At 35.7% G+C, this 14,597-nt stretch overlaps 1 protein-coding gene across 1 annotated transcript in view; it reads left to right on the forward strand.

The window, feature by feature from the left end:
• Nucleotides 1–14,597, forward strand: part of LOC123951570 — a 97,447-nt gene that overhangs the window by 61,874 nt on the left and 20,976 nt on the right. The window contains exon 4 of the mRNA XM_046020273.1: nucleotides 7,869–7,912. Within this exon, the coding sequence (XP_045876229.1) occupies nucleotides 7,869–7,912 (44 nt within the window). The remainder of the gene's footprint in view (nucleotides 1–7,868; nucleotides 7,913–14,597) is intronic.

The following is a 14,597-nucleotide window of genomic DNA, read 5'->3' on the forward strand; positions in this document are numbered from 1 at the left end:
GACTATAGGGGTTTGATGACTAATCCTACCTACATCATAGTGGAGTTCTGAAGTATCAAGGCTCTTCTGCTTCGTTTTCTTGTTAATGGAGGTATAGGTCTTAATCACATTTTTGAATTACAAACAAATTTTTAAGCTTGGGCATCCTTACAAGATAAATTGAAATAAAACATGTTAGAATGCATTGTATGTTGGAACTATTTATGAAGTGCTATTTTTACTTCTGATTAGGTCTTTTCCCTCCTTTGCTAATTGTTAACCTTTATCACATGTTTTGAACTTTCATGTCAAAATTATTGTTGAGCACACCTAGGGAAAATTAAATTCAATTTACATTTTTGGCATTGTTATCAAAACTTTTAAATGATAGTAATTTTGGAATGTAGATTTCACTTTGCTTTTTAATTTTTCGGGCTAGTCAAGGAATTTTTAGGATGCAAGCATGTTTTTAATCTATTTTTAATCTATTTTCTCTCTCTGATCTTTCTCCCTCTGTAAAAATATGATGGATTTGTGGGGGTGCCTAGGTGGCTCAGTGGGTTAAAGCCTCTGCCTTCGGCTCAGGTCATGATCCCAGGGCCCTGGGATCGAGCCCCGCATTGGGCTCTCTGCTCGGCAGGGAGCCTGCTTCCTCCTCTCTCTCTCTGCCTGCCTCTCTGCCTGCTTGTGATCTCTGTCTGTCAAATAAATAAATAAAATCTTAAAAAAAAATATGATAGGGGTGGGAGGTTGGGGGAACAGGTGGTGGGTAATGGGGAGGGCACGTTTTGCATGGAGCACTGGGTGTTGTGCAAAAAGAATGAATACTGTTACACTGAAAAAATAAATAAAATGAAAAAAAAAAGCAAAAAAAAAATATGATGGATTTGTGGTGATAGTTTTAAGTTTATAGCCATCAAGGAAGCATTTAAAATATCTTTAGGCAAGCTTGTTTTCCCTGTCTTCTTGTCTGGTTGTGATAAAAGCTGTGTGTCTCTTTATATAACTTTTTAAAAATATGTCTTCTTTAGATGCTGGCAAACAAGTTGGAATTTGAATGACCTGTGAAATCTTTCATGGAGATGACTGTCTGTGGGAAAAGGAAACTCTAGGATAGATTTTGAGCTAGAGCTGATGTAATGAATCCCCGGGAAGCAGGGCTTGGAACTCAGGTAGCTTTAAGCAGGTAAGTTAATAGCAGAGCAAACCTGCCAGAAACAAGCATGTATAAAAGAATAAAAGAAAAGGAAACAGTAAGACCATTGATAACAAAATACAGGGAGCAGGATTCAGGGACTTTGTGGAAATCAATAAAGGCAGGAGGCTCTAAAAGCTGAGACTGCTTCATTTTTCTTTTGATTTAACAGTCTTAAAAAAATAATAATAAGGCTCAGGCTGGGACCAACATAGAAACTCACTTATATCAGTGTTTTGTTGTTTTTTTTTAATTTAATATTTGTATTATAGGTAGGGTGGTGTCATATACACAAGACCCTTTTTTTTGGTGCAAACTGTGCATTTCATTGAAAACAAAGACACGCTTGCTTGAAACTGAATTGACAGCTTTGTGGCTGTAAAGATAAATATAGCACTTTTCAGGTGGTGAATTCATGAATAATCAATGAACCAGCAAAGGACAAAAAGTGACATATGGCAGCCTGGTGTGGATTAGGTGTGATTGTCACATTCCCTTCCCCTTTTTCTCTTCTCTAATTTATTGAAAGGAACAAAGCGAGTCTCATGTAGCCAGAACACAATATCTCTGAAAAAGTCTACTTAGGCAAATGTTAACAGGGAAGTTTATTCATTAAATGTCTCCATACTGTTTGGTTGTTTCAATAGTCTAGCCTAAGTTGTTTGTGTTACTGAAATTTTATTCAGAATGAAAATTTGACTTGAATTCTTAAAGTAGTTTTTGTTTTTTAAAATCTCTATTACATCAGTATTTCCAAATAAGTAACACTTAGTCATGCTAATTTACCAGAATATTTCTCTAAATAAACCACAAATATAGCTCTGTTTTCATGCCTCCACCTAGTGTATAAAACAAAATAGAAAGTAATCTTAATTTCCCTTTGTATCAACCAACACTTCTTTGAAGATACTGATTTTATTTTTTTATTTTTTAAGCAAGAAATAACCAGTTTTAATGGAAATTCTTTGGTAAAACCAGAAGTTTCTAGAAGTGTCCTAAGGAACTGTCAATGGGGAGGTATTTGTGTGTAACCCAAGTAATAACTCTACCACTTTGAAATACCAGTCTTCCTTGGTGTCTAATGAAGGCTGAGGTGTTTAGTCCACTGAGTCTTTCTGCACCTTGTGTTTGTCTGGCTTTGTGCCAAGGAGCTGATTCTCAAAGATTTAATATTGGTGGTTCTCTAGATTAGCCTGATTCTCTAGTCCCCTCAATTCCAAACCCTTTGAAATCGGCAGAGGAATTAGCAGTAAGTTTTGATAAAGTACATGTGATAGAAAGAATTACTATCTGTTTTGAATGGCTCCTCCCAACTCCCACACAAAAAAGGTTCTGGAAACTTGTTCTTAGAATTGTAGGTTCCAATATGAATATGAAATATTAATGGGTAGCAGTTTTTAGAAATCTGTTAAAGGGTTTTTAATATTAAAGGAATCAACAGAGCAGTATATTATTTTATTCCAGTTGTACAAGTGAGCCACTGACTAGCATCTGGCTTTATTCAAATTCATCGTAAGATTCCTTGATAAGATTTTTCATGTAAATTCTCTTGAACTGTGTACGAGTAGCACTCCCCACCCCCTCCTACCCCCCACTGCAATGTGTAATTAACTTTCCCTAGTTGACATCATCCCCTGATAATTCAGAGTAGTGAATGATCATGAGATATTCAGCAGGTGATTTGTTAAATCTAGAAATTGGATTAAGTTTGTCATTAATTTACTTTTACAGTACAAATTAAGGTGGACTTACATCTTAATTTTATGATAGTTTTTGACTCATTTCCTTGAGTGTGGGAGAAGGAGATGGTGTTACTGTGAATGCACTTACTTATTCTATAGCCTGGCATATATTTGTGAATTTAAATATCATGTGGCATGTGTGTTGAGAAGAAAAAAAACATGAAGGGCTACTCTTGTATTAACGGTATCTAAGAAAAATAAAGTGTAGTATCTATTGAAAAATAAACTTGGCTAATAACCTTTAACCTTTAAAATTACCTTCAACCAAGCAACTCTATCAGTTTATCAGCAGTTTTGAAAATGCCTAATACTTATGCCATAGTTCAGCTGTGGAAAGCATAGACTGGGTTGGAATGAGAGTGGTCATGGGAAGTCTGCCCTTAAAAATCCTGAAGATAAGCCCTATTACTGAATTGTGTATATTTACTCCCTCTATGACTAACTCAGTAAAGCCTATTCATCAAGGAAATCTTGACCTTGACTCAGGTCCATTTGTCACAAATCATGCACTTCAACTTTCGGATTACGTCAGGCTGAAATTATGAACAAAGCATGTTGCTATGTTCATTCTTTTATAACACAAAGAGTGGCTTATCATCAGATTTGCCTACGGTAGTATCACCAGCAGTTTTATGTGTTTAGGGTAATTTCTCCCAACTCCTCCTGAAAGCTGTTGAGCTTTTACTTTTGGAACAAGAAAGAAAGATTCCCTTTTGTGTATTAAAACGCTTAATTTGTCAAGCGTCGTATTATGCTGAACCCAAGACAAGTTCATACAGTTTCTACTTGTGGGTAAACACAGAGTATTGTTAGGAAGATAGAACACACATAGGACAGAAGAAAAGCTTACCCAGAGATGAATTTTAAGAATAGTTTTGATTTTTATCAAGGACCATCTTAGTCGCTGGAGGTTTATAATCTATAAAACAGAAGTGTTAGAGCTACTATTGGGTAGTGAAGGAGGAAGACACATTAAGAAATTCTATTTAAGAAGCCATTATTGGGGCGCCTGGGTGGCTCAGTGGGTTGGGCCGCTGCCTTCGGCTCAGGTCATGATCTCAGGGTCCTGGGATCGAGTCCCGCATCGGGCTCTCTGCTCAGCAGCGAGCCTGCTTCCCTCTCTCTCTCTCTGCCTGCCTCTCTGTCTGCTTGTGATCTCTGTCAAGTAAATAAATAAAATCTTAAAAAAAAAAAAAAAAAGAGGCCATTATTGAACCTCTTTTTTGACTCAGCAACTCTTTGATAGTCACTGGGGTTACAAACCTGATTATACCTCCAAGATACTCAGGAATATAGGATGATACGGGCAACTCTCAACTGCCTTGCCCTTTACAGATGACAGATGGTTTTTATGATATCTCCATTGTTCTTTACAGCAGAACTGCTGGGGCTTTACAGTTCATAGGCCCAGAGAGATTAAATGAGGAATGGAGTAGGTATTTTGTCCCACTGCTATGTTTCTGCAGTATCTTTGGGATATGCTGACTAACCAAGGAGTTAGCTAAGCTATTAATAAGCCATGCAGAGGTGCACGAGGTTCCTTTAGAATATATCCTGTCTTGATCTTCAGGTGACTTTGCTAGGATAAAATGGCGCAGCAAAGCCATTTAGCAGTTTGATAATATGTATGTATGTATGTATGAATGTATATATGTATTTATTCTTTTAGTTTTTTAAAAGTTTTTTCAGTGTTCCAAGATTGTTTATTGATAATATTTTAAAAAACGAGATAATTATTTTTCTTTATATTATGACAGATATTTAAGTGCATAATGTGCATGAGAAATTATATTCATTATTCCATTTATTTCTGTTGTCACTCTTAGTGATTTAAGCATGCTTAATGCAGAAGATTTGAAAGTACAGACAAATATGGAGATCCAGAAAAAGTTAACTGCATCTCATCACCTAGAAGTTGTGAACATTTTAATCTATTTTGTCAAGTTCTTTTTTATCCTTAAAAAATAGGTCCTATTTTATAGAGACCATGATTGAATTCTACTATTAAGTAGGAACTTTCCCTTCACGTTGAAAATACTTAATATTTTTCTCACGTATGAGAAAAATGAAAATGAAAATATATGAGAAATATATGAGATATGTTTCACATATACATTAAAATACATGCAAAAGAACCTATGTATCACATATGTAAGTTGTGGGTTTCTATGAATGGATCACCTAATGTAAGAACAATATGAGAACCTAGAGTAGCAGAATATGTCACCCAAGAATATGCCACCTTGAGGGGCGCTTGGTTGGCTCAGTGGGTTAAGGTCTCTGCCTTTGGCTCAGGTCATGATCCCAGGGTCCTGGGATGGAGCCCCACATTTGGGCTCTCTGCTCAGCAGGGAGCCTGCTTCCTCCTCTCTCTCTGCCTGCTTGTGATCTCTGTCTGTTAAATAAATTGAAGAAAAAAAAATGTATGCTACTTTGACATAAGGATTATTTTTAGCTAAAGGCACTTGAAAAACATCAAGTACAAAGAAGGGTGCTCTGACCTCCCAAGTGAAAGATGCCCTCCCTATGCAGGGAGGGAACATTCTTACCACCAAAGTCAGGAGTTGAGACTGAGTATTCTGTACAAAGAGACCTTGTTAAAATAATTCCCGTTTTCCTTTATGTTTGCCATGGATCTTACTTTTTCCACAGTTGTCTGTCCTTGTTCAACCTAATATAGAAACTCTTGGGTTTTGCCAGTTCTTTAGGTCTTCATTTCCTTTTGAAGACTTCCATGTACATGTAACAAGATTTATACGGTTTTCTCCTGTTAGTATGTCCTAAGTCAGTTTAGTTCTCATGTCCAGCTGGATACTCTAAGATGGCAGAGGTAAAATTTTACCTCCCCATCAGAAATACTGCTGTCCTTGATAAATTTTACCTCCCCATCAGAAATACTGCTGTCCTCGATTTTATCTTTTTTTTTTTGCCTTCTAAATTTTTATTATTTTATCTTATTTTTAAAATGTAATTTTTTAGGATTTTTTTTATTGAATAGTTGACATACAATATTGTAGTAGTTCAGGTGTATAACAATGATTCAGTATTTATATATATTACAAAATGGTCACTATAATGTCTAGTTACCATCTGTCACTATACAGAATTCTTACAATACTATTAACTGTATCTCCTATGCTGTACATTACATCCTGTGTTTAACTCACTTTATAACTGGAATATCATACCACTTAATCTTCTTCGTCTATTTGGTCTGTCACCACCACCACAGCCCCTCCCCCTTTGGTTTAATGTAGTCCCTTTTATTGTTCTTCCCTGAGGAGACATATCTGACAAAATGTTGCTAAGATCAGTGTCAGAAAGTTAACTGCCTATATTTTCTTCTAAGAGTTTTATGACATCAGGTCTTTAATCCATTTGGCGTTTATTTATGTACATGGTGTAAGAAACTGGCCCAGTTTCATTCTTCCGTATTTAGCAGTCCAGTTTTCCTAGTGCCATTTATTGAGGAGACTTCCCCATTGTATATTCTTGCCTCCTTTTGCATAAATTGATGATATATATGTAGGTTTATTCCTTAGTTACTCGTTTACTTCACTTGATCCATTTGTCTGTTTTGTGCCTGTAACATACCATTTTGATTACTGTAGCTTTGTAGTAGAATTTGATTCCTCTACAGAGTGTGATACCTCAAGCTGTTTTCTTTCTCAAGATTGCTTTGGCTATTTGGGATCTTTTGTGGCTCCATAGAAATTTTAGGATGATTTTTGTTTTCTTAATTTCTGTTTCTGATTGTTATTAGTGTATAAAAATGTAACAGATTAATTTTTGTTTCCTGCAACTTTACTGAATTTGTTAGTTTTAACACTTTTTTGGTGGGGACTTTAGGGTCTTAGTATCATGTCATCTGGATATAGTGAAATTTTGCTTCTTTCAAATGAGGATGCTCTTTCTTCTTTTTACAATTTTTTTTGCTTAATTGCTATTAAAAGTTGTGAAAATGGGTCCTTGTCTTACACCTCATTTTATAGGAAGAGCGTTTAGATTTTTCACTGAGGAGTATGATGTTAGCTGTGTGTTTGTCATACATTGTCTGTATTATGTTGAGGCATGTTTCCTCTATACGCACGTTGTGGAGAGTTTTTATCACAAATTTATGTTGAATTTTGTCAAATTCTATTTTGTCTCCATCTGTTGAGATGTTTGTATGGTTTTTGTTTTTCATTTTGTTAATATGGTGAATCACATTGATTTGTGGATATTGAACTATCCTTGCATCCCTGGAATAAATCCCACTTGATTATGGTGTATAATCCATTTGATGTATTTTTAAAAATTCATTTTGCTTATATTTTGTTGAGGATTTTTGCATCTGTGTTCATCAGGGATATTGGTCTGTAATTTTCTTTTTTTGTAGTGTCTTTGTCTGCATTAGTAGCAGGGTAATGCTGGCCTCATTAAATGTATTTAGAAGCATTCCTTCTTAAATTTTTTGATATAGTTTGAAAAGGAGAGTCATAACTTTTCTTCAAAAGTTGGGTAGAATTTACCTGTGAAGCTGTCTGGTTCTAGACTTTTGTTTGGTAGGAGGTTTTTGGTTTTTTTTTGTTTTGTTTTGTTTTTTAATTACTGATTCAATTTAATTACCAGTGTATTCATATTTTCTAATTCTTAATGATTCAGTCATTTTGTCTAGGTTTTCCAAAGTGTTGGCATATAACTCTTCATAGTAGTCTCTTTTGATCCTTTGTATTTCTGTGGTATCAATTATAATTTATTATATTACATAATTTATTATATTATAATTTTCTAATGTTATTTATTTGGAAACACTCATTTTCTTGATGAGTTGGCTAAAGGGTTATCAGTTTTGTTTCTTTTCAAAGAATCAGCCTTGTTGTTTTTAGTCTCTATTTAATTTATTTACACTTTATTATTTCTTTCCCTCTACTAACTTTATGCTTTTTTCCCTTTTTTTTTTCATTCTCTAGGTATAAATTTGATTGTTTATTAAGAGATTTTCTTGTTTCTTTAGGTGAGTAAGGCCTTTATCATTATAAATTTCATCATTAGAACTACTTTTTTTCTGTTCCATAGATTTTGAAATGTGTTTTCATTTTCATTTGTCTCAAGATTTTTTAAAATTTCCTGTTTGATTTCATTGACCTATTAGTAATTTAGTAGCATGTTGTTTAGTCTCCACATGTTTTTGTTTTTTCTTTGTTATTGATTTCTAGTTTCATATCGTTGTTACAAAAGATACATGATTTCATTCAATCTTCTTTAATTTATTGAGAATCATTTTGTGCCCTCACATACAGTCCTTGAGAATGTTCATTGTTCACTTGAGAATAATGTGTATTCTGCTATTTGCAAAAATTTCCTGCTGTTCTGTAGGTTGCCTTTTCATTTTATTGATTGTTTCTTTTGCTGTCCAGAAGCTTTCAAGTTTGCTATAGTTAAACTTGTTGATTTTGGTTTTGTTGCTTTACTTTTGGTTTCATATGCAAAAATTCATTTCCAAGACTCACATCAAGGAGCTATTTCCCTATGTCTTCTTCTGGGCGTTTTGTGGTGTCAAGTCTTACGTTTCAGTCTTTGATATATTTTGAGTTGATTTTTTTGAGTTTTATAAATTAGGAGTCCAGTTTTATTGTTCTGTTTGTGTTTATCCAGTTTTCTCAGCAGCATTTGTTGAAGAGACTGTACTTTCCCCATAGAGTGTTCTTGGCTCCCTTACAGTATATTAGTTGATTCTATATGTTGGGTATTAATTCTGGGCACTCTATTCTGTTGTCTTGGTCTGTGTGTCTATTTTTATGCCAAACCATATTGTTGTAGTTGCTATAGATCTGTATACAGTTTAAAATCAGGAAATACAATTTCTCCATTTTTTTTGTACTTTCTCAAGATTGCTTTGGCTATACAGGGTCTTCTGCATTTCCACACAAATTTTAAGGTTGTTTTTTCTGCTTCTGTGCAGAACACCATTGGGATTTTGATAGTGATTAAGTAGTATGGACAGCTAATGATATTAATTATTTTAGTTCATGAACATGGAATGTCTTTCCATTTGTTTCTTCTTTGATTTCTTTTAAGAAAGTCTTACACTTTTCATTTTTAGCTCTTTTTCTTTCTTTGCTAAATTTTTTTTTTTTTTGTTTTTTTTTTTTTGGTATGTGGGTTTTTCTTTTTTAAGCTATTAATGGGATGAGGGTTTCTTTTCTTTTTTTTTTTAATATTTTATTTATTTTGACAGAAATCACAACTAGGCAGAGAGGCAGGCAGAGAGAGAGGAGGAAGCAGGCTCCCTACGGAGCAAAGAGCCCAATGTGGGGCTCAATCCCAGGACCCTGGGATCATGACCTGAGCCGAAGGCAGAGGCTTTAACCCACTGAGCCACCCAGGGGCCCCTCTTGTGCTTTTCTGTTGTTGTATTTGTTTCAGTTTCATTTATTTCTTCTCTGATCTTTGTTATTTCTTTCCACCTGCTAACATGGGCTTTGTTCTTGTCATTCCTTGAGGTATGCAGTTAGGTTCTTTATTTGGGAGCTTTTTCTTAATATAATGTTTATTGCTATAAACCTCCCAGTTACAAATGTTTTTCTACATTACATAAATGTAGTATGTTATGTTTACTTTCTCATTTGTTTCAAGTTAATCTTTTATTTATTCTTTGACACATTTGTTCTGCGGCGTGTGTTTAATTTCCACACATTTGTGAATTTTCTAGGTTTCCTCCTTTTATTGACTTCCAGTTTCATAGCATTATGGTTAGATTGGTATGATTTAAATCTTCTTAAAATATAAGATTTGTGATCTAATATATGATCCATTTTTGAGGATGCCCCATGTGCCTATGAAAAGAAAAGATATGCTGCTGCTATTGAATGTATATTCTGTATGTCTGGTAGGTCCATTTGGTCTAAAGTACAGTTTGAGTCCCAAGTTTCCCAATTAATTTACTGTCTGGATCATCTATGTATTATAAAGTGGGATTTTAAAGTCCTCTACTATTACTGCACTGTTGTCTACTTCATCCTTCATATCTGTTATATATGTATTCTATATTAGGTACTCCACTGTTTAGTGCATATATATTTACAATTGTTACATCCTCTTGATTAAAAGATCCCTTTATCATTATATAATGACCTTTGTTTCTTGTTAGTTTTGACTTAAAGTTAATTTTGTGTGATAATAAGGTTAGCTATCTGTTCTTTTTTGGTTTCCATTTGTGTCTTTAAGTATTAAAGAGTGTATTATAGGCAGCATATAGTTGTGTCTTATTTTTATGCATATAGCCACTCTTTTCCTTTGATTGGAGAATTTAACCCATTTATATTTAAAGTAATATTTGTAGATGTCTACTTAATAATACCATCTTGTAATTTTTTCCTGTTTGTTTGTAGTACCTTTGTTCCTTTCTTTCTCTCTTGCTGGTGTTTGTTTGTTTGTTTGTTTTTTGGTAATAACTTTCTGTAGTGGTACACCTTGGCTTCCTTTATTAAATCTTTTATGAACCTATGTAGATTTTTGGTTGTTATTTCCATGAGCCTTCTGTAATTTTTTTTTAATTGAACTTAGTTAACTTATAGTGTATTATTAGTTTCAGGGTGAGAGTTTAGTGATTCATTGGTTGTGTATAACACCTAGTGCTCATTGCATCACGTGCCCTCCTTAATGCCCATCACCCAATCACCCTATCCCCCACTCCCCTCCCCTCCAGGAACCCTGTTTGTTCCCTGTAGTTAAGGGTTTTGTGGTTTGCCTCCCTGTTTTTATCTTATTTTTCTTTCCCTTCCCCTATGTTCATCTGTTTTGTTTCTTAAATTCCACATATGAGTGAAATCATACGGTAGTTGTCTTTCTCTGACTGACTTATTTTGCTTAGTGTAATACCTCTAGCTCCATCCACATCATTGCAAATGTCAAGGTTTCATTCTTTTGGAAGGCTGAGTCATATTCCATTGTGTATTTATATATATGTGTGTATATATAAAGGGAGTTGAGGGAAATTGGAAGGGGAGATGAACCATGAGAGACTATGGACTCTGAAAAACAACCTGAGGGTCTTGAAGGGGTGGGGGGTGGGAGGTTGGGGGAACAAGGTGGTGGGTATTAGGGAGGGTACGTATATATATATATACACACATATATATATACTACCTATTCTTTATTCATCTGTTGATGGACATCTGGGCTTCCGTAAAATATTTTACAGATATTTAAAAGTCTATTTTAAACATTGCAACATAATTTCAATTGCATACAAAAGCTCTACTCTTTTAATTCCCCTGCATTTTATTTTTTTGTTTTGATGATTTACATCTTTTCATAGTGTATGTCTACTAATGAATTATTATACCTATAGTTATTTTTAATACTTCTGACCTTTATACTGGAGTTAAGTGATTTACAAACCACTATATTACACTATGGGAGTTTTCTGCATTTGACTGTAAACTTAATTTTACCTTGTGTTTCATGTTACTACTACTCAGTATCCTGATTTTTTTAGCTTGAGAATCGTATTCAACATTATTGGTAATGTAGATCTCTGGATGCATAACTCCCCAGCTTTTCTTTTGTCTGAGAATATCTTTACCTTTTCTTCATTTCTGAAGGAGGGCTTTGCTGAATAAAGTATTCTTGGTTGGCAGGTTATTATTTTTTTTTCTTTCAACAATTTGAATATATCATCCTATTCTCTCTCTCACAGTTTCTAAGCTGAAACTAAAATTTCAGCTTAGAAAGCCACTGATATCCCATGGGGTTGATGATAAGCATCTTTTCTCTTGCTGGTCTCAAGATTCTATCTGTCTCCAAATTTTGAACAATGTATTATAATGTGTCTTCCAGAAGATAATCTTTGCGTTGAATTGTGTAAAGGTCTATGAGCTTTAAGAACTTAGATGTTCAAATCTCTCTCCATTTTGGAAAATTTTCAGCTACTATATCTTTAAAAAAACTTTCTGCCCTTTCTTCCTCTCTTCTTTTTTGGACTTTCGTATGCATCATTTATTTATTTCTTTGAGAGTGGCAGCAAGTGAGTATGAATGGGGGTCAGGGGGTAGAGGGAGAGGGAGAAGTAGACTCCCTGCTGAGCAGGGAGCCTGATGTGGGGACCCTTGGGGTCATGACCTGAGCCAAAAGGACTTGCTTATACTGGGTATTTACCCCAAAGATACAGATGTAGTGAAAAGAAGGGCCATTTGTACCCCAATGTTTATAGCAGCAATGGCCACAGTCGCCAAACTGTAGAAAGAACCAAGATGCCCTTCAGCGGACGAATGGATAAGGAAGATGTGGTCCATATACACTATGGAGTATTATGCCTCCATCAGAAAGGATGAATACCCAACTTTTGTAGCAACATGGACGGGACTGGAAGAGATTATGTTGAGTGAAATAAGTCAAGCAGAGAGAGTCAAGTATCATATGGTTTCACTTATTTGTGGAGCATAACAAAAAACATGGAAGACAACGGGAGCTGGAGAGGAGAAGGGAGCTGAGGGAAATTGGAAGGGGAGATGAACCATGAGAGACTATGGACTCTGAAAAACAACCTGAGGGTCTTGAAGGGGCGGGGGGTGGGAGGTTGGGGGAACAAGGTGGTGGGTATTAGGGAGGGTACGTGTCGCATGGAGTACTGGGTGTGGTGCAAAAACAATGAACTCTGTTACGCTGAAAAGAAAAAAGAAAAAAAGGTCATGCTTAACACACTGAGCCACCCAGGAGCCCCCTTGTGCATCATTCATTTATCTTAATGGTGTCCCATAAATTTTGCATGCTTTCTTTATTCTTTCTCACTTCCTTTTCTTTTTAGTCCTCTGGGCAATTTCAAATGATTTGTCATTGATTTTACTGATTCTTCTGTCTGAGTCTGTTGCTGAAGGTATTAAATTTCAGTTCAGCACTTCTTAACCTCCAAAATTTCTGTTTGGTTCTCTCTCTCTTTTTATTTTTTAAAGGTTTTATTTATTTATTTGACAGACAAAGATCACAAGTAGGCAGAGAAGCAGGGGCAGGGCAGGGCGGAGAGTGGGAAGCAGGCTCCCTGCTATGTGGGGCTCGATCCCAGGACCCTAAGATCATGACCAGAGCCGAAGGCAGAGGCTTAAACCACTGAGCCACCCAGGTGCCCTGTTTGGTTCTCTTTTATATTTTTCATCTCTCTATTCTCATTTTGTTCTTGTATTGTTTTCCTGATTTTATTAAACTATTTATCTATGTCTCCTTACAGCTCTCTGACTCTAACAGTTTTTAAAAAGGTTTTGTAAGACAATTTCTTTATCTTCATTTTGAGGAGGTCAGTTACTGGAAGTTTATTGTGATCTTTTTGTGGTGTCATGTCTCCTTACTTTTTTTTTTTTTTAATTTTTATAGTTTTAATTTAAATTCCAGTTAGTTAACATACAGTGTAATATTAGTTTTAGGTGTCTAATTTAGTGATTCAACATTTCCATACAACACCAGGTGTTCATAACAAATATACTCCTTAATTCCCATCAGCTATTTAAACCATCCCCTCCTCACCTCCTCTCTGGTAACCATCAGTTTGTTCTCGGTAGTTACGAATCTGTTTCTTGGGGCACCTGGGTGGCTCAGTTGGTTAAGTGTCTGCCTTTAGCTCAGGTCATGATCTTAGGGTCATGGGATCGAGCTTGGTATTGGGCTCTCTGCTCAGCAGCAAGTCTGCTTCTCCCTCTGTGATTGCTCTTGCTTTTGTGTGTGCACTCTCTCTCTCGCAAAAAAAGAAAAAAGCCTGTTTCTTGGTTTACCTTTTTCCCAAATGATTGTTTGTTTCTTAAATTCCATGTATGAGTGAAATCATGGTATTTGTCTTTTTCTGATTTAGCATAATACTCTCCATCCATCCATGTCATTGCAAATGGCAAGATTTCATTCTTTTGTGGCTGAATAACATTCCATGGTGTGTGTGTGTGTGTGTGTGTGTGTGTGTGTGTATACACACATACATATACATATACTACATTTCTTTATCCATTCATGAGTCACTGGGCATTTGGGCCTTTCCCATAATTTGGCTATTGTTGGTAATGCTGCTGTAAATATTGGGGTGTATGTATCCCTTCAAATGAGAATTTTTATATCCTTTGGGTAAATACCTAGTAGTGTAATTTCTGGGTCATAGGGTAGTTCTATTTTTAACCTTTGAAGGAACCTCCATACTGTTTTCCAGAGTGGCCACAGCAGTCTGCATTCCCAACAGTGTAAGAGGGGTCCCCTTTCTGCACATCCCTGCCAACACCTGTTGTTTCCTGTGTTGTTAGTTTTAGCCATTCTGATAGGTATGAAGTGATACCTCATGGTAGTTCTGACTTGTAATTCCCTGATGATGGCTGATACTGAGCATCTTTTCACGTATCTGTTGGTCATCTCTATGTGTTCTTTGAAAAATGCCCGTCATGTCCTTTGCCCATTTTTAACTAATTTTCTTGTTTCTTTGTGATCGCTGTAGCTATCTGTGTAGTTGAAGCACCAGTCACTTCTTCCACATTTTATGGACTAACCGCAGAAGGGAAGACCTTCACCTGCAGTTGGTGACGCATTGGAGTGTGCTGTGAACCTGGGTCTAGTGGTGCAGGGGTGTGTGGCAGCTCTGGGTCTGGGGGTCTCTGGTGACTGCCAAACAGTCCATGGTGCTTTTACTAACTTGCACTTCACCAGCAGTATATAAAAGTTCTAGCTGTTTT

Source organism: Meles meles, chromosome 10 (assembly GCF_922984935.1).
Source record: "Meles meles chromosome 10, mMelMel3.1 paternal haplotype, whole genome shotgun sequence".
NCBI lineage: Eukaryota > Metazoa > Chordata > Mammalia > Carnivora > Mustelidae > Meles > Meles meles.